We start from the raw sequence: 26,722 nt of genomic DNA, 5'->3' as shown, positions 1-26,722 counted from the left end.
AAACTGTTAAATATTGCCTTATCTACCACCTTATTTAAAACCAAATCCATCAGTTAAATTGAGAATATTTAGTGAAAATAAATATTTTCACTACAAAATAGCTGATTTCACTAAAATATACTGTATGCTTTGCTTTTTTACGTTGATGGATGGATGTCTGTGGAGTTATTTCCCCATGACTATTTTTTTTAATCTGTTGGGTATCAGTATGACACCCAGTCGGCTGTTTCTTTATATTTTTTTCAGCCAGCTAATCAATTCTTTGAGATTATTTCTATTTTGAGATTGGATCTCGTTTTATTTCTTCCACTTATTATTTAGTGTAGAGTATTGCCCTTTGTGCATCTTTTCACCTCATTTATATTCATAAATTATTAAATTCGTTCATTAGTTATTTAGTTTTCTTTGCGGGGTGCCCTTTATTGCTGCCTCAATGCTGTGCGCATGCGCATAACCCGGATGGCCAACAGTGGAAAATGGCTTCGTCCATGAACGGTATGTTTCCAGGCCAGCAGCCGCCCGGTGCTCATCCCGTTGGGGGGCCTCCTGGACCGGCTCAACCGAGCTTTCCCGGTACCGCTCCCCGGGTTCAGGGGAACAACACCCTGGTGGACGAACTGGAGGCTTCCTTCGAGGTAGGAAGGAAAAGGGCTTCATTAGCTCTGTTGTTAGTATTAGCTGTTGTGGCTAACATACTTATGAGCTAACTGTAGTTAAAATGTAGCATTTTCTATGAGTTGACCAGTTACAAACTGGAGCCTCAACTCTCCGTTTCACCGAACCATAATCACAATTTTACGACAGCGTAATGGGACCATTGCAGAGTGAAAGAAAGGGTAATGTTCCGCAAAAATGAAAACAAATTTTTTTTTTAGATCAAACTAAAAACAAAAACCAGTTTTCAAATCTTTGAGTCAAAGACTTGAAACTCAGAAATTTCTAGAAAAAAAATGCTTTAAAAGTTTTCCGTTTTTTGGCTGCAATTTACTAATTTCTTTCTTCTACGATGGCACTAATACACAGTCGTACAATTTCAAAAACAAAAAAACACACCAGAAATGTAGGTGATGACAGTTTCACAAGCATGACTAGAAAAGCAGTTAATTCTGAATATTGATTCCCCCCCCCCCACTTTAAGTCTCTGATAGTTTCTCCCTGAACGCTGCTCTGTTTATCTTCCAGGCTTGTTTTTCATCATTAGTTAGTCAGGACTATGTGAACGGTACGGATCAGGAGGAGATTCGAACCGGTCAGTCTGCTGCATTGTTATATTGGAATGGTTTGCTTGTGGTAGTGTGTGTTTCAAAGCGTTCATGTTTATGTTGAAGGCGTGGACCAGTGCATCCAAAAGTTCCTGGATGTGGCTCGGCAGACGGAGTGCTTCTTCCTACAGAAGAGGCTTCAGCTTTCTGTGCAGAAACCAGAGCAGGTGTTGAAAGAGGTAAACATTTGGACCAAACTGATATTTATGGGTTGGTAGTTTCTTGCCGTAGTATACTGTGGCTTCTCTCCTCTCAAGTCCTGTTCTTCTCTCTCTCCAGGACGTGTCGGACCTGCGTAATGAGCTGCAGAGGAAAGAACTGCTGGTTCAGAAGCATCTGGCCAAGCTGCACCACTGGCAGCAGGTGCTGGAGGACGTTAGCGGTCAGCATCGTAAACCCACAGACCTTCCTCCTCCGGGACCGCTGGCCTTCCTGGAACAGGCCTCGGCTAGTCTGCCCCCAGCTCCTCTAAAACCCAGCTAAGACACCAAAGCGCCTTGTGATCTGTAGAAACCGCCATGCAGCCCTGCTGTGAGCAGGAGGAGAGCCGCCATGCTGGAGGAGAAGCTGCATCAGGATGGAAACATGCGTTTCGGTTTGTAGACTGTATAGACGTTGGACCAATGTATATTTTTACTTTTACGTTTTCTTTTTATTTCTAGTTTTTGATGTAAATATTTTTGATATTTTTCTTATGTAAAAATAAAATAAACGAATCTGATACTATTTTCTCACCTGACTTCAGATCATGACTAAGGATTTTCATGAGTCTGTAATTTGGTAAAATTATCAGTACCAACACTCAACATGCGCATGAATGTGATATTAAAGAGGCAGCATTATGTAGGCACATAGTGCCTTTTTATAGCACAATCAAGTAACTGTTACCTTCAGCTGTTACAAACATTTTGAATCAAATATGACTTAAAATAAATTTGACTTTATAATTTAACACCTTGAGATTGTCTCTTTAAAAACTCCTGCTCTTTCTGAAACTGCCTTCAGGATGTCATCACAACATGGCTCCTCTATTAACCCTTTAACAACTTTTTTTTTTTTTTACCAACATTTCACTGAGAAGCAGCTCACATGAGTCCAGCTGATGTGCAGTTCCACCAGGTGTTTGCTAATTGCTGCTGGCTAGTCTGAAGGAGCAGAGTAAGGGAGAAGGCTGCTCTTAGAGGCGAAAGCTTGGTCCCTCCAAGCATTTTGTACAGCTGAATGGTTGCCATGGGAGATGAAAGGATCAAAACACTCTATGTATGTTTTTGATGAGATAATACTAACATGATGTAAAGCTCAAAACATTTTTCTTTACATAACGCTGTCTCTTTAATGGACTTTTTTCATTTGAATTATTAGAGTCTAACATAAAAAACAGTAAGTTGGTGAACAAGTCTATTTATACCTATACTTAGATTTGGGGAAATCCCACAAATTGCTGAAAGACTAAGATATTTCTTTCTATTTTTTTTTTGGTCATCAACAAAGTCCTGCGGAAGAAGTTAATATCTGACCTCTGATCAGAAACAACGGAGCTCAATTGTTTAAGCTGGTTGGCTTTGAGGGGCAGGGATAAAGCAAGCTAACATCAAATGTCTGGAGTGGTGAATATTTATGCAATCACTTATTTTCTGTTACATTCATTGTCATTTTGCAGAAACCAGTTTGTACTATGACCTTAAAGGGAGTTTTTTGCAAAAAAACAAAAAAAAAGTTTCTGATAATTGATTTGTACAAGTAATAAAAATATAAAACATCCAGGGGGGGTTAATGCTTTAGAAACATTTTTTTTAAATTGTTGCAGTTGTATAATTATCCCAAAATTAAAATGGATCAATAAAGCCCTGAATTAAGGATATCCATTCCTTGAGATTACATAGATATCTGATCAGAACATAACTTAAAGTGAAAATCGCCAACAACTGTTTCATTTCTCTCTCTTCTCCTTTAAGAAGTGTTTTTGTGCAGTAGCCTGAGTTTGCTTTTTCTTCTTATTGAACATTATATCAACCTGTCCATTGTGACTAGGGAAGAAAATTAGCCACTTGGCTAAGATCTCATGTATTTTGCCTGTAAATGTTAATAATGTTCCATTTTAAAAATTACACTTGAAACAATCAATAAAAACAAAATTAAAAAAAATCTTAGTGGTCGTAAAACAACAAAAGGGCATTTTCTGTCATCTTCTGACATAAACAAAATGCTAATCTGCTAAAAATGCTAGAACTGCCACTGGATGCCTCCCAGGATCAAAACAGTCTTATTGTGTGATGCAATAAATAACTCTTGATGTATCAGCAAAGAAAACATCCTACTAACTATATTTAGATCTGTAGCTTAATGTCAGTCATTTGCCATTCATTTGAAACCATTTTTATTCCATGTTTTTGCATTACATAATTTCAAAGAAAGGAAAGCAGTGCTCTCACTGTAATCTATTCAGTGTGTTCACACCAGAACAGACTTGTTCTGCTCGGCTTCACAGCTCCTGCTTGTTCCTCACAGATGGGTTCTGGGGAAAGAGCTCTCACCAAAAACCAGGGGCTCTGCTCCTCAGCAGACCCAAGACTGATATGGAATTTCCTACTTTACAGTCAGGAGTTGTCTGTTTTTTTTTTTTTTTTGTCCGCCAATTTTACTGGTACAACCTAAAGTACACAGAAATGGTTTGTTAAGTATGTAGTAGTTTATTCTATTGAAGGCATTACGTCACAACCCTACGATTCCTGATTAGCAGATCAAGTTTAGGAGATGGGGGGAAAAAAAAAAAAAAAGACATGCATATCATAAAATCGGTTTGGAAAACTTATGCAACATTTTTATTGCAGAAAATTAATTACACTTTGACTCAAATTTCAGTTCAAATGGGGAAAACATCAATTTTAAGAATTAATATTTAAAATTTATAATTTATTCATTTAAATTTTATTTAAAATATCTCAAATTAGAACTGGTAATGCTGCTTGATAGTTGCATGTAATTGTAGCTAATTAAAGTTGTACTTCTGGAGATTGAATTAAATAGGTAATTATTAACATTTATGAAGACTGTAATGAGCAAAATAAGGTTATGACTTCCTGTAGCAAATATTAGCGTAAATCAAACACTTCCACTTCCACTAATTAGCTTAGCCAATAAGAAAAAAGTCTGAGCTTAAAGAAGGAGAGTTAAGTCACTGTGACTTTATAAGTTTACATTTCTACTCACTCCTTTTAACGTTTATTATTTATTTCTGTAATTTTACTTGTAGCTTTGAACTTCGAAAATACGAAAAATATTGTCTGTATGGCAAGACGATGTATCATATGATACCATTACTGAACAGGTATCCGCAATAAAACCTTTCCATTACAGACATAAGGTATGTCAATGTCAATTTTATTTATAAGAACATTTATCAGAACATTTTCATAGGGATGGACAGGCCGGGCCAGTAAAAAATTTGGGGTGGCACAGTTAAAAGAAAACAAACAAAACAAACAAACAATAAATAAAGAGATAGACTCACGCTGTGTGTGATGGAAAGCGAATATGCTGTTTGGATGCTTTTCTTCATCAGAAAGCTGGAGAAGCTTGTCAAAGTTTATGGAAAGATGGATGGGCCTAAATACAGGAAAATCCTGGGAGAAAACCTGTGAGAGGCTACAAACAAGCAAAAAATAAAAAACAACAACCTTGAGCCTGGGATGGGCTTTATTCTCTGATAGGAACACTCTGAACATACATGAAAGGTTTAGATGAAAGCATTTCCATATCGCCACCTTTCTGAAATATTTTATTTTGGCAAAAGTGATTTGTTTTCCCCCCATATAATTTTTCTGGCAAAAATTACTTGGACCATTAGGAAGGTGACAATGACAATATGTTAGAATGGCCTAGTCAAAGTCCAGATTTAAGTCCAAGTGAGGCTATGAGGGAATACTTGGAAATTGATGTTGATAGATACTCTCCATCCAGTCTGAGTTTCTAATATTCAGCAAACAATAATCTACAAAATATTGGTCTTCAGATGTTAAAATATAAATATAATTGTATTTATCTGTAACTATTTAAATTGTTGTGTGACTCAGGAGGGGCGGAGAATAAAAATAATATGGTTCAATCCCGGCAAAAATGCTCAGATGTCTAAAACTGCAGCGCTGGGAGTGCAGTGTGATTATATGTGAAGACAGACTGCTAAACCCGACAGAGTTCACGCAGCCTCCTCTGATCAGTCTTCCACCGCTAGAGGGAGACAGCGCTTTCTTCTTGGACGCCTTGGCCGCTTAAAAGACCGTCTTTGCCACCCTGTCCTTGTTTGTGCGTTTTAATCAGCTATTGGAAAATAACAGGTATCCTTCTCCGTTCCCCCTCTGGCTCCCAGAGACACCCAGGAAGGCACGGACACCTAAAATCAAGCCCGGCTGGTTCGGTGTGTGTGTGTGTGTGTGTGTGGTGGGGAGGGGGCGCTACCTTCCTGACCGAAGCAGAAGAACAACTGCTGCCGCTGCTGGCCACGAGCCGCCGAGCTGAACCGAAACGTGTCCGCGGAGAGAGTCACCGCAGTGGGCTGGGTGTTGATGTGAGACAGGCTGCTTTAATGGGGCTGCTGTCAGCCCGCCTGCCCGCCCTCTGAGCCCCGATTCACGCCTGGATTCAGACCCATAAAAGAGCCATCTGTGGATATGGAATGGTGCATTCTGCAGGGCCAAGTTTTCAGCCTCTGAAAAACACCGGAATCATGGACAGTCATCCGCTGTAAGTGTGCGCGCGCGCGCGCGTGTGTGTGCGTGTGTGTGTTGACATTTCCCAATGGCTGCTTGACGGATGGTGCCGCAGTAGCAGAGACCCTGGGCAACCGGTGAGGCAGCTGACTGAGCGGGGGAGAGTTTCTCCCGCAGCCTGGCGGTGCGGCGCGGTGCGGTGCAGGGTCTGAATGATCTGGTGGCTGCAGCAGCAGGAGGGGCAGGCTGCAGGATCCCGATCCGGGGATTTTGTTTGTTCTGTTTTTGGCCAAAGATTACGAGCGTGGACTCCCACAACGGCGCGCGTGTGGGTGTGTTTGTGACAGAAAACAGGAGCGACGTGATTTTGCCACGAGCGGCATAAATGATGTTGTGTTGGTACTTTTATTATGAAGGAGAGGCCGGAGGTGGGGAGATTTCTAAGATGCATCAACTACAACTGTTATCTGTCCAGCAGTTTTAGCGCCGTGTCTTTATTCTGCCGTATCAGTTTCCAAAGTGAGTCCCGGGGGCCATGTACGGCCCTCTGGATGATTTCGTTTGGCCACTTGGGTCCGCAATTCAGGAATGGAGCAAATTTGCGATTAATTTGCTCTGCCCCCCCCCCCCACCCCCCCAACGTAAAATAAAAAAGAAGAAAAAGTGGACAATAATCTCCAAAAAAGTTTTAGATTTTTTTTACCCGACATTTAATACAGCGACTTTGTAACTTTTGAATTAACAGTGATTTACAGATTCATTTTATTAGTTAATATATTAACAAATGTCTTAAGAACAAAATTTTAAGTTTTAGTGGAAAAAAAGTGTCTTGAAGATTAATTTTTAAAATATCTGTATTTTTCTTCTCCATCACACTTCTTGGGTTTTCATAGTTTAGTGATGTCAGTCAGTCCACCATCTTGTTTGACAGGAGTGTTTTACAGCTTCATCACATACATACTTAATCTTTTAACACATCAGCATCCATTAATTAACAGCAGTTGGTGGGATTTTGAAACAATTGTACAAACAACTGAGTCTGTCTGGAAAAAGGACTCTTAAGTTTAAGACATTCTGGTAAAATGTGTTAATTTTATGACTAAATTATTATAATTAAACATACATTCTTGTAGAAGGAATGATTATTTCAAAAATATTTTCTAGAATTTGTAACTTTTTTTTGCAAAGAAAGCAAAATAAAAATTAAAATCAGATCTGGTATGGAAAAAAAATAGATTTTATTTTTAAGCCTTAAGCCAGCTGTACTTGGGAGCATGAATAAGGTTTACACAACAAATTTGAGTTTTTATGCTGTAATCGTTAATTTTGTGGGTTGAAAAACAAAAAACGGTTAAATGGTCCAGTTAAAAACTGAATAAATACTTAAACCTGAGTTAAAAAGCTTCATTGCAAGGATTGTGATATTTCTTATACTGTCCATCCTCCGTGCAGAAAGAATCCAGGTAGTGAAATCAGTGCCAGACGCTTGATGATTCTTTAAAGTGTGGTAGTGAAAATCTGAGCACCAATGTTGTTCCTTCAGTCTTTTTTAGCAACCGTTTTTAGAAGTTGCCTGGCTGAACATGTTGCTTTATTTTGAGTTTTTTATTTTGGATGTCTGAGGAAGTTGGTGGTGTTGAATCTATAGCTGTGAAAAGAGATATATCAGAAATGAAAATGTTTCATCAACAGCTCCATACTGTAGCCATGACAACATTATGTTGTACCAATAGGAAAAGTCAGAAATGTTTGAGTTCTGGTGTCGAGTCGTAAATACACTCACTATCAACAGCCATAGATATATTCATCTAGAAGTTTTAGTCATGTGTTTCATTTTTTTTTTTTTTTTTTTTTTTTTTGCGGAATTTAACATCCAACTTGACTGATGTTTTCTTATTGACCTTTTAACTAGAGGTGCACGATAAATCAGCCAGCTGATAAAGCACCGCTAATATCCTTCATTTTGGGAGATCAGCCGATACTTCTACGTGAAGCCGATCTGCCAATCTTATCCACTGATCTCATCAGCCTCGGCAAAGGTCTAAAAATCAACCACTATCCTCTTTTGCTATTTCAGACAAAAAAAAACAACAAAAAAAAAAACAAATGTCAAAGCAGGTTGAGCTTTTTAAAGATCGGTAATCAGTGATTAGTCAGAAAGCTGCAATTTGCGCATCTCTCTTTTTAACTGATGTTTAAACACAATATGATGCACTTTTATATATCTTAGTGATGTTGAGGGTTTTGTCTAATCCAGACTGTGGTAATCAGACTTTGATGGCCCCACAACACACTCTAAGTGTGGACTTAATGGTGAATTATGATTTATTTAAACCTTGCAGTATAGAGAATTAAATAAAATTTTAACTTTTGACTGTGGAGCTCAACAGTACTGAAGGCGTAAAACCTGCACAGATCTTTGGTTGTTAGACCCATCGCAATTAAACAAGTAATTACATGATAAATTAAAACAAGCTTAATAACTTCCATTTGCATGATTTCTCATTTTTCTCTTTTCTCTTGTTCTACCAAAAACTGGATGATTGAAGTCTTCAGTCTGGTTCTTTGGTCTCGGTTAGCCTTTTATTTTTTTAAGCATAATTTTATTTTTACAGAGACTTCCTAATTAATTTTATTTGTTATTTCTGTTGTTTTATTTATTTATTTTGGATATTTAGATTGTCTTCCAGTTCCAGTATTAAATGTTCTTTGGATTTTAAAGTTTTCTGATCTTTTAGAATGTCTAAAAGATAATTTTAGACATTCTAAAATGTCTAAAATTTATAACTAATATATATTAAATATATTAGTTATATTTAATATATTTATTTATATTAAATATAACTATTTAATATAAATGTAAATAGTTACATTTATATTATTTGAAAGTGGCCTAAAAACAACAATATTATTGTTTATTACAATAACTTCTGGGACAATTTATTGTTATCATGACAGGGATAATTACCACGCCTGCTCTAATGCCTGTGTGTGTGTGTGTGTGTTCCCTGTCAGGTGTACTAGGCTGTGTCCACACTCTCTGGATAAGGAGGATGGAGTGGAGAGGCAGGGCCCCGTCACCCTGAACCCTCGGCACATGAGGAAGGCCTTTAAGGTCATGAATGAGCTGCGCAGGTGATTTGTCCTCTCTGCCGGGTTGTTTGTCCTCCTCCGCTGTCGGTGTAACCTGCAACCTGTTTCCCGCTTCATCTCCTCTGTGCAGCCAGAGCCTATTGTGTGATGTGACTATAGTCGCAGAGGATGTAGAGATTGCTGCTCACAGGGTGGTTCTGGCTGCCGGGAGCCCTTATTTCCACGCCATGTTTACAGGTATGGACTGTCCTCTGTCCCCGGCGCGCTTCAGTTAGGGCAGGACGATATGGCTAAAAAAACCCCCCAAAAAAACATATCACAATATCAGCGTTTCATATCAGTCCATATAGATAATTTGTAGCATCCAGTCAATGGTTAAATGATGATTTATTAAAACCATTCGTATCATTCATCAACTAATGTAAGAGCTAGCCAAAGAGAACAGATAATATTACAACTGCCATCCGTTGTCGTACATCCTGTTCAGTTCCTTTAATTAATCCCATCAATCGCACATTTTTTCATAAAAATCTCAAGATTCTCACATTTTAAATTTCAATCCCAGTTACTTCTTCCATCTTCCCTTATTGACTGAAGCTAAAATTGAGTTGCTGTTGATCATTTTTTCTGTTTTGCTGTTAACCTTTTCTGTTCATTGTGTTTAACTGCGTTCCTTTACCAAAGTTACCAAAATAAAAGCATATCACCTTAACAGTAATTACAGTAACTTAACTTCACTCAGTTAGCTTTTACATAATTATTGCTTAGTTTTTTTGTTTTAAATATCTGAAATACAGACAAACTGGTGACCTTTAATGTTTTATCCACAGTTTTAAATTTCATGCCATTGGTTTGTATTGTTAAGCAGTTATGAGGAGTGGAGGAACCTGAAACTGCTGCTGTGCAAGTCTCTCAACAGGTTGTTACTAGGTAACCAAAGAGTGAGTGAGTTGGTTGATGCTAGTCATCTTGCCTAGCACTCTTGTGAGAGGTTGAGCAGCTAAAGCCTTTCCTCTGCCTACATTCCCCAGAATGCTGTGCGGTTCTCAATCATACTTCAGTGAATTTGTTTATATTAAATATTTTAACAGACATATTATCTACTAATATTGCTCACGTGTTTATTGGAATATATATTGATATTGATTTAGTGTCCAGCCACAATTTCAGTTTCTGTCTACCAGCTGCGTTTGTCACTAACTGAATCGTGACGTTTTTAATCGCTGTGGACAGGAGAGATGACGGAGAGCAGAGCCAAACGAGTGAGGATAAAGGAGATGGGCGGCTGGACTCTGGGCCTGCTGGTGGACTACATCTACACAGCAGAGATTCAGGTCACCGAGGACAACGTCCAGGTAACCAAACACACCGTGGTTACTGGTCAGACACCGACAGCGACATGTAAACGTATTCGTACCTCTTAAACTTCTTCACATCACAACCAGCATATTTTATTGTTTTTTTTTTTTATGATTGACCAAAACAGAGATGTGCATTACTGTGAAGAGAAAGGAATCTGATGCATGGTTTTAATTTTGACCAATAAAAATCAGGGAGTTCTGGGATGCATTTCTATTCTCAGCTGGATTTGTGTCTGGACTTTCAATCACGTGAATAGTTATTTGATCTAAACCCTCTATTGTAGCTCTGGTTCATGTTCCGGGTGGTTATCCTGATAGGAAGTGAACGTTGCCCCAGTGCCTGGTCCTCTGCAGTCTCTGACAGCCCTGCTGCTACGAGAGGAAAAATGGCGGATGCACAGAACTGATTAGTTGTAAATTCATGACCTTGTTTAGCAGTTCCACAGCAAATACTGTGACGGAATAGATGAGAAAATGTCCTGGACTTTAGAGAAAAAGAAATGGACTGAAAAAAATGACCCATAAAGAACATAAAGATATCTGTGCAGCACAGAGAATACATGTAAATTATCTGCTCTCCTACACACTCAAAGAGCACCAAAAATGTATTTAAGGGTTAAAAAATTAGATTTTTCATGGTATGTCCCCTTTTACTTCCACTTACTTCCATGTCTTTGCTGAGGATGATGTCACCACTCCCATGTTTCACAGTGTTGGTGGTGTGGAACATTAGTTTTCAGAGTTATGGTCTCATCCAGAACACCTCCCTTCAGCGGCCCCCTGCTCAGGTCTATGCTAAACTGTAACCATGACAGCTGCTGTCTTTCTCTTTGCCACTCTTTGTGTTTGCGCCCGCCAGGCTCTGCTGCCTGCAGCGGGACTGCTGCAGCTCAGCGAGGTGAAGAAGGCCTGCTGCGAGTTCCTGGGCTCCCAGCTCCACCCGTCCAACTGCCTGGGGATCAGAGCCTTCGCCGACCTACATGCCTGCTCCCAGCTTCTGTCTCTGGCTAACAGCTATGCAGGTTTGTGTCCTCAGACTCTGGCAACACTTCCCACTGCTTCATTAAGTGCAGTTTGCATTTGTTCGGGTCTATCTAGGACGGGGGGGGGGGGGGTGGACGAGACAGAATGAGGACAGGTGTAATTAATGGAGACGCTGTGGAAAACTTCTGTTGGTGCCTGAGAAGTAGTACCGACGCATTATGTCTGTGCTGACAGAGCATAATTTCACGGAGGTGGTGGGGAGTGAGGAGTTTCTGAACCTGGGCATGGAGCAGGTGTCCAGCCTGATCGCCAGTGACAAGCTCACCATCCCGTCAGAGGAGAAGGTGCACGTCCCCGCCGGCCTGCGCTCAGGTGTGACACAGCAGACACACACACACACCTCAGCCTTACTCAGGTCTGTGTTTCTGCAAAGGTGTTTGAAGCAGTGATCGCTTGGGTCAACCATGACAAAGATGTCCGACAGGAACACCTTGCCCACCTGATGGAGCATGTCCGCCTGCCACTGCTCTCCAGAGAATACCTGGTGCAGGTACGCTCAACCTGTCTGCTTTTTGTTCATCAGATAAAATACCTACATTATTTCAGCAGAGAAGACTTCTTCTTACTGCATGAGCCATGAGATTCCAACTTTTACTTCATCAAAGGGGGAGTATCAACCTTTTTGAGCATTACATCATGTTATAATGTTATTCCCTCAAAAACCATATCTTGGGCATTGCTTTGATTCTTTCATGCATGTTTGAGAAATCCTTTAATCTCCATGGCAACCATTCAGCTGTGGAATCTATCACCACCTTTCAGTCGAGCTGCTCCTCAACAACTGAACCTGTGAGCTGCAGTTTCCAAGCTTCCACCTCACAGGAAGCTTGGAAACTTCTTGTGAAATTCCTTCAGACTAGCCAGTGGCATTTAGCAAACACCTGGTGGAACTGCACATCTGCTGAGCTTATATGAGCTACTTCTCAGTGAAATGCTGGTTAAAAACATTATTATAGGGTTAATTTAACCCTTTTCACCCCTTGACATCACACCTTTCATTTATAGTGAACTGGAGTGACTGTATCTGGAAGCTTGACTCGCCTCAGGATGAGTGATTTTTAAAAGTGAAGCGTAGGCAGTCACTTACTGTCTAATTAATTCATCTTTTAAAGCCTGACCTCTTGGGGAAGTCATGTCCTTTCAGAAAAATAAAATGGATTGGGATGGTGGTGAACAGTAATGCATCAGGTGAAATTGCAGCATATGAACATTAATTCTACCTCATTGATCCTAGCATAAAACTGCTGTCGGAAGATGGCAGATCTAAACACATAAACATGGATACTTCTGAGACGTGACAGAACCTGAGTTAATTACAGATTTGTTTGTTGGAACCCCCTGCAAAAAGGACAAACATCATTTGTGCTTTAAAATGACTTTCGTCAAATAGTACAGTAGGAGTAAAGTAATCTCCAGACAAGCCCTTTTTACACCAGATCAGTAAAATTAACAGTTTTTGCTATAGATGGAGGCATAGAAACACATACTGTAGTCTAAATTATGCAAAGTTTACATTTAATAAGTCAATGCTGAAGATTTGATTAATTATGTGAACAAATTCAGTTGAGATGGACAAAATTATTTATTTAAAACCTGAGAGAACATGCAGTCTAATAGAAACTGAATCTGAATTGACTGAAAGCATCCAACTGTGGTGAATAAAACACCTTGACACAAACAAGCGGAGCAAGAAGCTCTCAGTCGACATCCCAGCTGATTCAGCAGCTGAGGTCTGTCAGAGATGAACACAGATGGTCACGACTCAACTGTTCCGTACGTTTGTTTCTGACTGAGTGCGAGATGATTATTCATGCTTTAGTCTCATCTTATTTAGACTCTTCTAATAATCCTTTTACCTATTCAGTAGGAACAAGTTGGCTTGTTTCCAGGCAGAACTCTTTACACCTGCTTTAATCTCTTTACAGTGACTGCTGGTAAGTCTTGGCATGAGTTGTAAAATTTCCAGTCCTCCTGTTCAGAAGCAAAGCTGTCCAGCTTCAGTTTTTGAGTCTGAGTAGTGACAGTTTGTCTGGTCAGAGGGTAAATTAGTAGTACAGACTCATGTAGTGCGACAGCAGACCATAACGCATCACTTCAGTCTTTGACTGCTGTACATTATGCTGAAATCTAAGTCATTTAGACTTAGATTTATGTTATTGTCATTGCACAAAGACACAACAATGAATTTAGCAACAACATGTCACAGAAAAATCACTGAAAAACTATAAGTATTACTATTTATACATGCAGAGACAGATGTATACATATGAATACATACAAGTTACTGGTGCAGGTGACTTAAATTAGGTAAATGTAAACAGAGTTTTGATGGTGAGATTTTATAATTTCTTGTTTTCATTTTGACTTTAATACTGTTTTAGGTGTATCACATTTATTTCTCTGTGTTGTGAAGCACTTTGTGATTTATAATTGTGAAATGATTTATATAATAAGATGATATTTACTGTAAAATTGGCGATTTGACATGTGAAGTTACTGAAATAACCTAAATATCCCTTCTTAAGTCCTGGAATAAATTGTATTACTTTTTAGCTGCTAAGACAGGGCAAACAGAATAACCTTTGACTTAAGAATTTAAATGAAAGAAGTAACTGCTATCCAGGATTCCAAAATCTTTGCAAATCCTGTAGAGTTTAACAGGCCAGGTCAGTTCAATGTCACATTCACAGAGATGTTTGAATTCAAATAAAAATGATTGATCCCAAAGGAAAATTTAATCTTGTTGTAAATCATAGAAAAGGGCCAAGATGTCATCCCTGAGGTACGCCACCCCTAAGCCAAGCCACTGCAGCTAAGTAACAGCAAGTCTCCTGTTAATTTAAATGGATGACCTCAACAAAAACGCTGTGATTGTAGACATTGAAGAGAGTGCAATGATCATTACTATCTGAGCTGATTAAACTGTAGTGGATGAGTATTTGCACATTTTAGACATTTTATATTGTATGTTTGTTCTACAGTTCTTGTCTCTGGCAAGAAAATGTTTGCTCAATTTAAATCAAGAGTTTGTCGATGTAAATGGCCAATACCAAGAACGTTTGCTTCGGCTTTCTTCGAGCTCGTCCTTATGGTTACCAGAACCTGGTAGCTGGCTAGTTCCGTTTTCTGATTGGTTTCCGTTTGGCCATCAGCGTGTCGAAGAAGAGTCCCTGATAAAGAACAGCAGTGCCTGCAAAGACTACCTGATCGAGGCCATGAAGTACCACCTGTTGCCAGCCGACCAGCGAGCTCTGATGAAGACCGCTCGAACCCGGATGAGAACGCCAGTCTCCTGCCCCAAGGTGCAGATTGTCACCACTCAGAGCCTTTTCTTCAGAGGAGCGGAGATGTTCCAAGTGTTGTTCAAACACTCTTTTAAGTGCTGTGTCACTTCTCTTGCATTTAGGTGATGGTGGTGGTTGGAGGTCAGGCGCCGAAGGCCATCCGAAGTGTTGAGTGTTTTGACTTTGAGGAGCAGCGATGGTACCAAGTGGCTGAACTTCCTACTAGAAGATGCAGAGCAGGTAGGAAAACCTGAACTGCTAAAACTGCCTTGTGATAGTATTCTCACCCCGTGAACTTTTTCCCACATTACTGCCACAAACCTGAAAATGTTTAGCTCAGATTTTATTTCGGAGAGCAATTCAAAGTTGTACTTAATTATAGCAAAGTGGAAGAAAAACTATGGAGTGCTTGTGATCGTTTCTCCCTCTAGAGCTGTGGGCCTTGATTTGGTGTTTGAACTGGGTCAAATGTGAAATCCCTTCTAGGGGAGTGAATATATTTGCACTGCTCTGAATAAAGTGCTGTGTACTCTGAAGATGGTGGAAAGCTGTGTCTCCAGAGTACGAATGGACCACCCTAAGGCTTCCTCTAAGATTTATTGAAACCTCTAAGAGAACACCAGTAAACAACTACTTGGTGTTAAATTCACTGGTGTGTGTTGGGTCTCCAGGTGTGGTGTACATGGGTGGGTCTGTGTATGCCGTTGGTGGTTTCAACGGCTCTTTGCGAGTGCGGACGGTGGACTGCTACGAACCGGTGATGGACCGTTGGACGAGCGTGAGCAGCATGCAGGACCGCAGGTCGACGCTCGGCGCCGCTGTGCTCAATGGACTCCTGTATGCCGTAGGGGGCTTCGACGGCAGCAGAGGTACCGCTTCCTCCTTCTCTGGTTGAAACCTGACGAGACGTGTTTGTGAAGTGATGGATGACGGACGGTAGTTCCTCTTACTGGTTCGTTCTCTGTGACTGCAGGTCTTTCCACAGTTGAGGCCTACAACGCCAAGACTGACGAGTGGTTCCACGTGTTGCCCATGAGCACCCGGCGCAGCAGCGTAGGAGTTGGTGTTGTCAACGGTGATTGCAGCTCTGTTTTTGATTTGAAGGTTGACAAATAGGCGGTACAAGAAAATGCGCAAGAAATAACAAATGTTTAGCCGACCGCGGTCTTAGGAGCCGGGTTCATTGAACCCCGCAAGCTTTTTACTACTGTCCAGAGGAGTTAGCTTTTTAGAGTTTTTTTCTTTGCCCTCCCCGCTGTCCGAACGTGACACCTGCCATGCTCCTCCTTAGTGCCACGCTGAGACCGCTGTATTTTAGTTTTACAGGAAACCACTTTAAATACCATTAGTTGTTCAATTTGAAATGATTTCCGATGCTTCCAGGGATCCTGTATGCTGTGGGAGGTTACGACGGAGCCACCAGGCAGTGCCTGAGTACAGTGGAAGCTTACAATCCTAAAAACAACGCGTGGAGCTACATAGCAGAAATGGGCACGAGACGCAGTGGAGCAGGTGTGTGTTTGTGTCATCAAATGTGAGAGTTTAGGTTTTATTAAAGGGTTAGTGATATGTATTACAAAATTAACTTTTGTTAAGCTTTACATCATGTTACAATTTTATATCCTCAAGTGTCACAATGATTCTTTCATGCATGTTTGAAAACATTTTTTAACTTTCCATGGCAACCACTCAACTGTTCAAGTGGACCTTACACAGGTCCACTCTGAGGTCAGAGGTCAAACGATAAAATAAAAATAAATAAATCTCAGTCAGTGAGTCCATGACTCCATGCAGTCTGCAGGGTTTTCTTAGAAATATAAACTTTTTCAACTACTTTGCTTAATTAATTGAGCACACAGTATTGTTTGATAAGTAGGATCAATTGGAATGTATGTGTGATTGAATTGAAATTATTTTTTAAAGTGCCTTGAGACTATATTTGTTGTGATTTGGTGCAATACAGATAAAATACAATTTAATTCAGTCGGTGATTGCGCCACATGTAAGAGGCTAATTTGTGCAAGTAACAACTCTTTGATGTAGAAGTTCTTACTGTGGGAAGAAGACTCATAGTTTGGTGGTTTATCTATCTTGATGTCTCTAAAATATAAGAAACTACTAGAAAAACGCGTTAAAAAAGGCACACTACTAATGTTGACAGCTCTAATCCTGCTTGCTGGTAAAATGAGATACTCAACAGTTGTGTTACTGCAGCACAATAGATCTGATCCTGTACGGTGCTTTTCCCAGGTGTGGGTGTGTTAAAAGGTTTGCTGTACGCTGTGGGGGGGCATGACGGTCCGTTGGTGAGGAAGAGCTGTGAAGTTTACGATCCAGCCACCAACAGCTGGCGGCAGGTAGCCGACATGAACATGTGTCGACGGAACGCAGGTGAGTCTGGAGGACTAACCCACTCGGAGGCATCAGATGCTGGTTTTTCCATTGGTGGATGTTCGTTTCTGTGTGTCTGTGCTCTCAGGTGTGTGTGCCGTAAACAACCTGCTGTACGTGGTGGGAGGCGACGACGGCAGCTGCAACTTGGCCTCAGTGGAGTTCTACAACCCAACCACTGACAAGTGGACGCTACTGCCAACCTGCATGAGCACAGGCCGCAGTTATGCAGGTCACTGAGCAAGTCGAGCCCCAGACACAATGTGACTTTTACCAAGTTTTTTTTTAAAACCCTTTTTTTCCAGATAAAAATAATTTAAATGTGAATTACTGGGTTCATACTTTGAAAACCACATTTTGCTGCAATTAAAGCTGCAGATATTTTGGAATATGTCACCTTCCACATGTTTGCTGTGCTCTGGACTGAAACACATTTGACTTTCCTCTACAAGAACACTCAGCATGTCCACTATGGACTTAAAGTTTTATCACAAAATTTTGTGACAAAATTTTGTATTATTATTATTATAACAATCAAAATGACGATGGGAATTATTTATTTTTTACTCTTTTTTTTTTTTTTTTTTTAGGTATTCCTGTGACTGCATGGCACAACAATCATAACTCCTTTAGTAAACCTGTCACATGAATATAGTAACTGCATTAATCATATTGATATGCCTTTATTGAACAAACAGTGGAGAAAAAAAGCAAAACTAACAATTTCGACAATATGGACAGTTTTAGGGGTTTTTAAACTTCATCAATTGGAATTTAGTGGGGCAAGGATAAATCAAAATTGTATTGTGATAAATTTATCACAATAAATGATAGATGATACAACAAATGCCTGACCCTACGTCTTCCATCCTCTGCTCAAAAGAGTGGTGACAAAGGCAGGAAAATTAATATTCCTTAAAGTGGCAGTATTGTGTAGAATACTGCCTCTTGTTTGAGCTTTACATCATGTTATGTAACATTATGTAACATGATGTAACATAACCTGATATGTTACATTTTGTTATGTTGCATAACATGTCTTTCATGCACGTTTGAGAAGTTGTTTAATCTCCCATTACAACCAGTCAGCTCCAAAACACCCGGGTGGACCTAGCGCCTCCTTTGAGGCACAGTTTCCAACCTTCTGAGACTCCCCCTCTCCTTCAGACTAGCCAGTGGCAATTAGCAAACCACTGGTGGAACTGCACATCTGCTGAGCTCATTATAGGAGCGACTTCTCAGTGCAACGCTGATAAAAACATTGTTAAAGGGCTAATAGAGGAGTGATGTTGTGGTGACTTCCTGAATGCGGAGCTTCAGAGAGAGCAGGAGCTTCTTAAAGAGGCAGAGAGGCAAGGCGTTTAAGACAAAATTCTTTTCAGTCATATTTGATATGTACAGCATTTTTACAACAACTGAAGGTAATATATGTACCTGATTGTGCTATAAAATTGCAGTAGGTACCTGGAAAACCCCTTAAATATTGTTGCTTATCTGATAAATCCTAAATATTTAGCAGTTCTAGCTCTTGTGTTGAAATGTTCCCATTTTATGTACAGTTTTCTGAACATCTAAAGGACTTTCATTTTATATGACCTATGTGTGTGACATGGCAGCAGTAATGCAGCTCTACTTCCTCCCTGTTGCAGGTGTGACGGTGATTGACAAGCCCTTATGACTGCTCCTGACTCCTGCCTCTGATTAAAAAGCGGAACGCGTTCTGCTGAACACCGATCTTGGATCTGTCTTCGATGCCAATGCGGAGATGGGCAGCATTAGCACAGCCACCGACGAAGATGTTGATGCTGGGAATGATGAAGGTTCTTGCACTTACATTGGGAGGCACCGCAGCGGACAAGGGGCGTTGAACCTGCGTTTAATTTGGCTCCCGGCGAGACTGCGGCTGCGGAGGGGACAGTCAGGTTGGAAGCACCACCTGGATCACTGCAGTGCCATCGAAACGCTACTGATATGAAGCTGCTATGACTGCAAAGTTACTTTAACACTAGTTAATTTTAACACAAACCAGAAGCGAGAGAGAGAGACCACCTGTCAGATCTGTGGGGGAGCGAAGGAGAGGAGGAGCATTTCTGTTTTTATTCCTCTGGGGAGGAAGCTGGTGTGCTTGCGCATTAAGGTGCTCCATTGCTCGCACATGTAAGCATGTTTTTGTTTGCATCAGAGAGTCCGTGTGGTGAGGCCTTTTTTCGACGCTGCATGAACACACTTTGTCTGACTTCTTAGCTATCCCAGTGTTGCAGCGAGGCCCCGACGAGTGCCTGAATGTCAGAGTCCTCCATGTTTGTTTTGTAGCTTCGGTACCAGAACCAGGACAGCCGCTATTCTGAGATAAACAAATCATGGCTTTAGGACGGTGTATTAGCTAGTGTTGAGGCAGAATAACAGAATGTTAAAAAGCACTTGAGAACTTGATTATGTACTTTTTTTTTTTTTTTTGTTGAGATAGGAGACTTTAATTTTGTCAGGAAGAGAGAGAGTGGAGTCTTGTTAACTAGTGGCCATATTTGCCGTGGTTGGAAACACTAATGAAAGCAGCAGCCGCAGACTGAACTCAATGCATTGACTCTGTCTCTAACCTGTTCGCCAGTTTCCTCCTTTCCTTTGGTGTAATGACGTTTATAACTACTGCACACCCTGACGTAATATGAATGTGCCAATTTTAATGTCTCCTTTTTTCTGTATCTTTTTATGGCTCCGTGTTTCTGATCTCTTCTCTCTTTCTGGAAAGTGACCAAACCTCCTCCTAAGTTTCTCTCTCTTCTGTCTCTTTCATCTCCTGCTATTGTCAGAGTCGCTCTGAAAAAGTGAAAGTGGTATCGCTGTTTCTCGTCAGTGTATTGATGAATGTCATGTAGACTTATAACTGAAAATGTTTTATTACATGTTTTATATTATCATTAATAAATATGCTTCTTGTATTTAAAGCTGTGAAATGCTAATAATCTGTTTTTAAAACTTTGCCAAATCAGTAAAACATTTAAATTACACGTGTCGTGTGATTCTTCTGAGTTTGCTTGTTGTACATGTGCGTTATTTCTCCTGGTAGTCTGATTTTATTTACATTTCCTGTGCAAAATAAAAAAAATAATAAAAAACTAAAAAATGTTGGCATGTAATTTAAGGTTAAATTAATTATTCTTATACACATCATCTATTTAACTCAAGTTTTAATTGTTGTACAAGTATTTTATTTTCATAATGTACAGTTGTAATTAACTTATTGATGGTGGTAAACAATTCTTCCTTAGACTTGCATTGTATTTGTCCCACGTTTTATTCAGCTGAGCCTTTAAGTCTGGAGGAGCACGTAGCAATATTGGAAAAACAAACTAAAGCCAAACATTATATAAAAAAAAAACTAAATGTGACTAAAGTTCTCAGGGCAGACACCTCCACCACCCCATTTCTACCCTTATCCACCCTGCTGGACTTATGAAAACAGATCCGGGCTCCTATTGGCTTTCACTGCAGAGCCCTCCAGTCTCACTATCATCACTCCATTCCGCGAACCAATCATTGAAGTCGCTCTGGTCATGACGTCACTCTCCTCTTGTGTCGGCCAATAGAATTTTCCAATATTACTGTACTTGACCCGGCAGTCCGCCTCTTCCTCAGGTAGACGAACGCGCTGCGGAAAGGTAAGGCTGTCAAGTTGTTCAGTTCTGCAGGGGAAACAGCGGATTTAAAAGTTATTAAAACATGTTTTGTTAAGTTAAAAAGGTTTATTATCTTGTTTCGATATTTACGTGGGATTTTAGCTAATAAGATGCATATTGGGCTAACGGTGTGGCGTAAGTAACTTTTTATCTCTAATAAGGCTAAATATGTTATTGTTGCTTGAGTTTTGATATATCCTTTAGTTGGTCTTGATTTAATTAAGGTTTTTGAAGGATTTTAAACACTGTAACAAATAATAGTCTAAAGTAGGCTGTCTAATGTACGTATTTGCAGATATGTGGTATGAAGTTTGGTAGACGCAGCAAATGAATCTTTATTTTGTAAAACTCGACACCGTATTTGCTTAATTTAAATTGGTAAAAATAAGAAACCAATTCTATTTTGTGTCATGACCAAAAAAGTGTGTCGCCTTAGTTTTGAACATTTTGCTTCCAAAACGCTGGAATCTTTATAGTGGTCAAAATTCAGAGTGTTCTAAAAACAAAGTTCAGAAGCACACAGAGTGACTTTAGAAACATATAAAAATGGTCAGAATAACGTCTACATAACATAAGTCATTAGACGAATAAATAATAAATAAATGTAAATGATAAATAGTTTTTCATTATAAAATGACATTGTAGCAAAACAGAACAATCCAATTTATGAGGATAAAGACAAAAAAAGATTAAAAGAAAATCTTTCATGTCCGTTATATTCTGTATTTCTCTCTCACTGACTTTCTTGAGGCTTGAAGAGTGAAAACGCCTTAAACCAGCAGTTTAATTCAAAGTGTTTTTGTAATTTAATATTTTGTTAGTCCTTGCCTGAAATTTTGAATGGTTCGTCTGTGTGTGTTTTAAAATGCAATTTTGGACATTTCATAAGAGAAACATAAATACTTTCTTCTTCCTATTTGCATCCTTGACTATCAGTAGCTCACTGACAGTAAACATAGCCAACTGAGTCTCCTACCCTCAGTAATGGCATCTGCAGTGAAGAGTGTTGTTACAGGAGACCTGCTTTATGCCGTGTCTGTTGTTTCGTTTCCAACCAGCCAATCACCTCTCAAAACTGATCAAAGGTCTGATTCCGACCACAAAATAGCTTCTAGTCTGTCTTTAAATTGGTAACAGTGTGTGTTATTTTGATGATTATAGTAATTTCTGCTTAATCAACAGAAATAAATATGACCTTTGTGTCTTCTGGGAATAAAGTTCTTGGGAGAGTTCCAGCTTCACCGATACAGGCACAGAGCCGGCTCAGTTTAGCAGCTGTTTTTTAATGGCTGAGTGATTCTTAAGTTGTCAGAGTTTAACAACTTAAGAAGCAAAAGCAGCTCTCTGAAAATGGGATGAGACAGAAAATAATTGAAAAAGTAGCCAAAGTCCAAAGAAAAACCATGAAAGTCTAGAAATGAAGGCCCAGTGCTGTACATATAGCAAATAGACTTGAAGTAAAGTGACACATACTGATAAATGATATCTCTGAAACAGTGTAGTTACATTGATTTCTGCTTCTGACGTATAGCTACAGTGTAATTACTACGTCTAAGCGTGTTGGTCTCTTCCTCCAGACTGCATCCTCACATCATGGCGGCAAACGGGACGTCAGACATCCTGAGCTCTGCCTTCCTGGCAGTGGAGTACGTAGATGCTGTGCTGCCAGAGAACCCCCTGCAGCCCTCCCTGAGGCATGCCTGGGGTTACATGCTGGACAACTACACCAAGTTCCAGATCGCCACCTGGGGGTCGCTCATCGTCCACGAGTTCATCTACTTCCTGTTCTGCCTGCCTGGCTTCCTCTTCCAATTCTTGCCCTTCATGCAGAAATACAAAATCCAGCAGGTCGGTGTTTGTTCTACGCTGCTTGGCGTGGTTTTAGGTTTTGATATGTCGCTTGTGCACTGTGACAGAAGTGTGTGTTCGTTGCAGGACAAGCCGGAGACGTGGGAGAAGCAGTGGACGTGTTTTAAGATGCTGCTGTTCAACCACTTTTTCATCCAGTTTCCTTTAATCTGTGGAACATACTACTTCACAGAGTTCTTCAGCATCCCATACGACTGGGACTCCATGCCCCGCTGGTCAGTGAGAACTATTTTACAACAACCTCCCACATAAACCATTTGATATTAATTAGTTGCATCATATTTGTTAGTTTGTTAAATATTAAAAAGGCAGTATTATGTAAAATTGACTTTTTTGAACTTTACATTGTGTTGTAATATTATTTCTTCATCAAAAACTCCTGGAGTCTTTTCTTGATTCCTTCATGCATGTTTACAAAATCTGGATGTAGGGTGAAACAACGATGTCAGCTTTCTGCCAGCAGTGTGCTACTGGTCGCTAACAGATCTTAGGCAGGAGTTTGTTCACCCTACCAACTCCCTACATCCTGCGTTGGTGCAGGTTGCCACCATCGATAGTAGCCTCACAGGCACACCCGCTAGAAGGAAACAAACGCACCCCATACAACACTTTAATTCTATTGGCTGAGACATTGCCAGGCTACGGTGCATTTTTGTTCCAGAAGCAAGCAGAAAATGTTTTGTAAGCGAGCAGAGAGTCCAAGCAGAGGCTATGTCTGAGTGCGAGGAGAAGTTTTGAGTTCAAGCATTGCAAGTTTTGAGAAGAAGTACATGAAGTCCTGCTTTCAAAATGAAAATGTAGGCAAAAGTATTAAATGTTTTGAGAACAAAAAACATGATATCCTGCTTCCAGACTGAAATGTGTGCTCTTGGATTATGTCAGAAAAATTCACCCATACACTATGATTATTTATGCAACAACTGAGTGCAACAAATTAGTTTCACTATACTTTTAAGATTGAAAGGTATAATTTATTATGAAGTCAATTTTTAATAGTATGTTTTGTAGGGTTGCATCAATCCACAAACAGTTTAAGATTTTTCAAAATTGAATCTGAATTGACTGAACTGTGGAGATCAGATTTATTGGACGTGCTGTAGTTTGTCACTGGTCTGTCAGGTGAGTCACTGGGTTTTTGTCTAACCACTCCCCTCGTCCTCTGCTGTCTCACAGGACGTCTCTTCTGGCTCGGTGCTTCGGCTGCGCTGTTGTTGAGGACACCTGGCACTACTTCCTCCACCGTATACTGCACCACAGGCGCATCTACAAATACATCCACAAAGTCCACCACGAGTTCACGGTGAGCCAAGCAGCCGGGCCGATAAACAAACACACAGTCTTTACTGAAGAGTTACTTATTAAATGTGACGTGACGTGTCCTCCGCCGTGTCCCAGGCTCCGTTCGGCATGCAGGCGGAGTATGCCCACCCTCTGGAGACCATCATCCTAGGTGCCGGCTTCTTCATCGGCATCATGATCTTCTGTAACCACGTGTTCTTCCTCTGGGCCTGGGTGGCTTTCCGTCTGCTGGAGACCATCGATGTTCACAGGTGGGATCAGACCTTTAACATCTGCCTGTGGTTCATGGGGTTGACCATTAGAGGGCCACAGAGGACAGTATTAACACATTTCAGGAAACACGAAGCTTGTTTTTTGTTGAAAAGTATCTCAATAATGTTTCTTGTGGATTTTATTTATTGTTTTTGGCTGGTGGAGAAGAGAAGAAAAGTCTCGTTTGAAGCAGAAATTGAGCTAAAAATGTTTTAGTTAAATGAATGAAAAGCCGCTATGTTATTGAAATATCTGTTTTAGCCCATACCATTCATTAGACTGTTTTACAAATCAAGTGTTTTAGTCAGAAGCTTCTTCAAATTTGCTGTAATACAGACTGCTACAGGAGATCTAACCTGCCAACAGCCATCACCATCTAACGAATTTGAATTAATATGAGTTAGAACAATATTTAACTTCTGCTTTGGGATCAAAAAAGTATTTTTGAATCGAATTGAATTTATCTATGTATTTTTGCCAATTCTAATGAAATTAATGAAATATTTTATTGTCTTTGTATGTATGCCACTCTTGTGAGAAATGATTGTAGTTTCTATTTAATCTAGTAAATAAGTGGCATTTATTTCACTTTAACTCCTTTTAGAATTAAAACTCACAAAGTACATCACATTATAATGTGAAAACCACAATAAATGAAAAAAGAACATAAAAATGGAAACATTTCAATTTTTTAGTTGAATGTCACACATGAAAGTAAGGCATGCATGCATTGAAATAATGTTTTTATGTTATGTTTACCCTGAAACAAACAAAAAATTTTCTAGTAGTTAAAGTAAGTAAAGCAGTAACAGATAAATCATCCTTTATTCAGCAGGATTGAATTGATTTGTAGATCAGACAAAAGTTTTCTTACCAAATTAGAAAAATGCTGTAGCCTATTATTCTAACATACTGGTGTAGTTGTTTGCATTAAAAGGCAGTAATACTTTAATAATAATTGGAAACAAAAGAAAAGATCAGATGTCTTCTTTGTTGAAATGACGATTGTGACTGAATGTGTTTTTAAGAAACCAACAAGTAGCAAAACACAGCCATCATTTCTGCTGTGTCACAACTAGATTACCTCTTCCTGTTTTAAGAGAGGAGTCCTTCTCCTCTGCTCTCTCTCTCTAAACGTGACTGACCTTCATCCCCTCTGTCATGTCTCATCACAGCGGTTACGACATCCCTCTGAACCCGCTCCACCTCATCCCTTTCTACGCCGGCGCCCGTTTCCATGACTTCCACCACATGAACTTTGTGGGGAACTACGCCTCCACCTTCACCTGGTGGGACAAGCTCCTGAACACCGACAACCAGTACAACAAGTACCTGGAGAAACAAGGAGGGAAGAAGGAGCAGTAAAGCGGACTCTGTCCAGAGAGGACTGTTGGTCCTCTCTGCTCACTGAATGAAACATCCAAGGAAGGGGTGTGGAGAAAAACAAAACCCTGCTCGGTTGTGTTGTGAATCCGAATCAGACTGAGAGCTGGCTTCAGTTTGCCTCCTGTGCCTTAATAATCATGCTATCTCTGTCACCAGCTGCAGGCTGAATAAAGAAAACATCAACATCCTCATTTTGCTCTTTGCTTTTCAACAGATGAAATGTGAAGACGTTGCACCGTGTCACTGTTGTTGTGAAATGCTCCTGTTTACCTCTGAATGTTTCAGAACTTTAGCACTTCCTCCTTTAGCTGTTGAGTTCTTCCAGCTAATCCCCAGGCTTCAGCAGAAACTATCTGATTGGGGTTCGATGCAAAAGTTCTTGTAAATTTTAGGTAGAAAAAGGGAATTGGCTCGTGTGTCTCTTCCGTGTTGTCCCACTCTATTTTTCATATAAGAATCAAATGCCTTTTTTTAATTTGAACGGTAAAAGAAGCGCTGACTGTGTATTGTTTCTTCTGTACTTGTGTTAAAATAAAAGCTTGTAAATACATAAAGTGGATATTTTGGTTGAAGTTGTGTTTTTTGATCATGATAATGGTCTGAATATTATATTTTTCTTTTTTGAAGAGAATATGTTTGCTATTTTGCACCATCAAATATCCCCTGCAGCTTCAACCAGCACACAGGCCTACACAGTGTAGTCGACTCATCCAAAAGCAGCTAACGCAAACAGGAAGTAGGGTAATACTTTCAAAACATATTAGTAAATAATTCAGAGAACATGCAGGTGTTGCAATTTAATTTCATGTTACATGTATCAATTTACATTAATCAAGTCTAGAATAAAATAAAACGTTCTCGGAAGAAAATGTTTTTTAATAACTACAATAATTGTTTTATGATTGAAGAACACTGATCGTAGCTTTTTGTTAAATTTGATATTTCGAACTTGGGCATCATAACTTGTTTTAACTTTTCTTTTTCTTCTTTCTTGATTTTACTTTTGTCTGTTCGAAATGAATAAATAAATATTTACTGCATTGCATTTGTGAGTCACTTTTGATAACAGCGTCCACCGAGTGCATAAGCATATATTTC

The 26,722-nt window shown here is 39.8% G+C and overlaps 3 protein-coding genes across 4 annotated transcripts; all 3 read left to right on the top strand.

The window, feature by feature from the left end:
- Positions 1 to 3: 3 nt before the first annotated feature.
- Positions 4 to 1,988, top strand: med28 (mediator complex subunit 28). The gene is made up of 4 exons (XM_014974396.2): positions 4 to 635; positions 1,183 to 1,249; positions 1,329 to 1,441; positions 1,542 to 1,988. The coding sequence occupies exons 1-4, from the start codon at positions 477 to 479 to the stop codon at positions 1,743 to 1,745; spliced, it is 543 nt and encodes a 180-aa protein (XP_014829882.1). The 5' UTR covers positions 4 to 476; the 3' UTR covers positions 1,746 to 1,988.
- A 3,506-nt stretch (positions 1,989 to 5,494) lies between these two features.
- Positions 5,495 to 20,149, top strand: klhl2 (kelch-like family member 2). Of its 2 annotated transcripts, XM_014974391.2 has the most exons (15): positions 5,501 to 6,002; positions 8,984 to 9,103; positions 9,192 to 9,298; positions 10,295 to 10,416; positions 11,282 to 11,444; positions 11,641 to 11,750; positions 11,840 to 11,956; positions 14,619 to 14,768; positions 14,873 to 14,990; positions 15,422 to 15,619; positions 15,724 to 15,825; positions 16,134 to 16,262; positions 17,001 to 17,141; positions 17,230 to 17,373; positions 18,791 to 20,149. In XM_014974391.2, the coding sequence occupies exons 1-15, from the start codon at positions 5,935 to 5,937 to the stop codon at positions 18,817 to 18,819; spliced, it is 1,818 nt and encodes a 605-aa protein (XP_014829877.2). In that variant the 5' UTR covers positions 5,501 to 5,934; the 3' UTR covers positions 18,820 to 20,149. The 2 variants fall into 2 exon arrangements, with proteins under 2 accessions (XP_014829878.2, XP_014829877.2); XM_014974392.2 differs by lacking the exons at positions 15,422 to 15,619; positions 15,724 to 15,825 and having other exon boundaries at positions 5,495 to 6,002.
- Positions 20,150 to 20,757: 608 nt separating this feature from the next.
- msmo1 (methylsterol monooxygenase 1) lies at positions 20,758 to 26,183 on the top strand. Its single transcript, XM_014974393.2, has 6 exons — positions 20,758 to 20,800; positions 22,396 to 22,666; positions 22,754 to 22,902; positions 23,861 to 23,987; positions 24,083 to 24,237; positions 25,414 to 26,183. Exons 2-6 carry the CDS (start codon positions 22,412 to 22,414, stop codon positions 25,601 to 25,603), a joined length of 876 nt encoding a protein of 291 aa, XP_014829879.1. The 5' UTR covers positions 20,758 to 20,800; positions 22,396 to 22,411; the 3' UTR covers positions 25,604 to 26,183.
- Positions 26,184 to 26,722: the final 539 nt, after the last annotated feature.

The sequence above is a fragment of the Poecilia mexicana genome, unplaced genomic scaffold (assembly GCF_051168715.1).
Source record: "Poecilia mexicana isolate PSO_F unplaced genomic scaffold, ASM5116871v1 scaffold_2, whole genome shotgun sequence".
In the NCBI taxonomy this organism is placed as follows: Eukaryota; Metazoa; Chordata; class Actinopteri; order Cyprinodontiformes; family Poeciliidae; genus Poecilia; species Poecilia mexicana.
Note: the sequence above shows the minus strand (reverse complement) of the source record. Positions and strands in the feature narration are given on the sequence as shown.

Bases quoted from the DNA above. Each gene is read 5' to 3' on its own strand.
- med28 (XM_014974396.2), top strand. From the start codon at position 477: ATGGCTTCGTCCATGAACGGTATGTTTCCAGGCCAGCAGCCGCCCGGT. The intron at 636-1,182 runs GTAGGAAGGAAA...TTTATCTTCCAG, and splicing joins AACTGGAGGCTTCCTTCGAG to GCTTGTTTTTCATCATTAGT. The intron at 1,442-1,541 runs GTAAACATTTGG...CTCTCTCTCCAG, and splicing joins CAGAGCAGGTGTTGAAAGAG to GACGTGTCGGACCTGCGTAA.
- klhl2 (XM_014974391.2), top strand. From the start codon at position 5,935: ATGGTGCATTCTGCAGGGCCAAGTTTTCAGCCTCTGAAAAACACCGGA. The intron at 10,417-11,281 runs GTAACCAAACAC...TGCGCCCGCCAG, and splicing joins TCACCGAGGACAACGTCCAG to GCTCTGCTGCCTGCAGCGGG. The intron at 11,751-11,839 runs GTGCACGTCCCC...GTTTCTGCAAAG, and splicing joins CCATCCCGTCAGAGGAGAAG to GTGTTTGAAGCAGTGATCGC.
- msmo1 (XM_014974393.2), top strand. From the start codon at position 22,412: ATGGCGGCAAACGGGACGTCAGACATCCTGAGCTCTGCCTTCCTGGCA. The intron at 22,903-23,860 runs GTCAGTGAGAAC...GCTGTCTCACAG, and splicing joins TGGGACTCCATGCCCCGCTG to GACGTCTCTTCTGGCTCGGT. The intron at 24,238-25,413 runs GTGGGATCAGAC...GTCTCATCACAG, and splicing joins GAGACCATCGATGTTCACAG to CGGTTACGACATCCCTCTGA.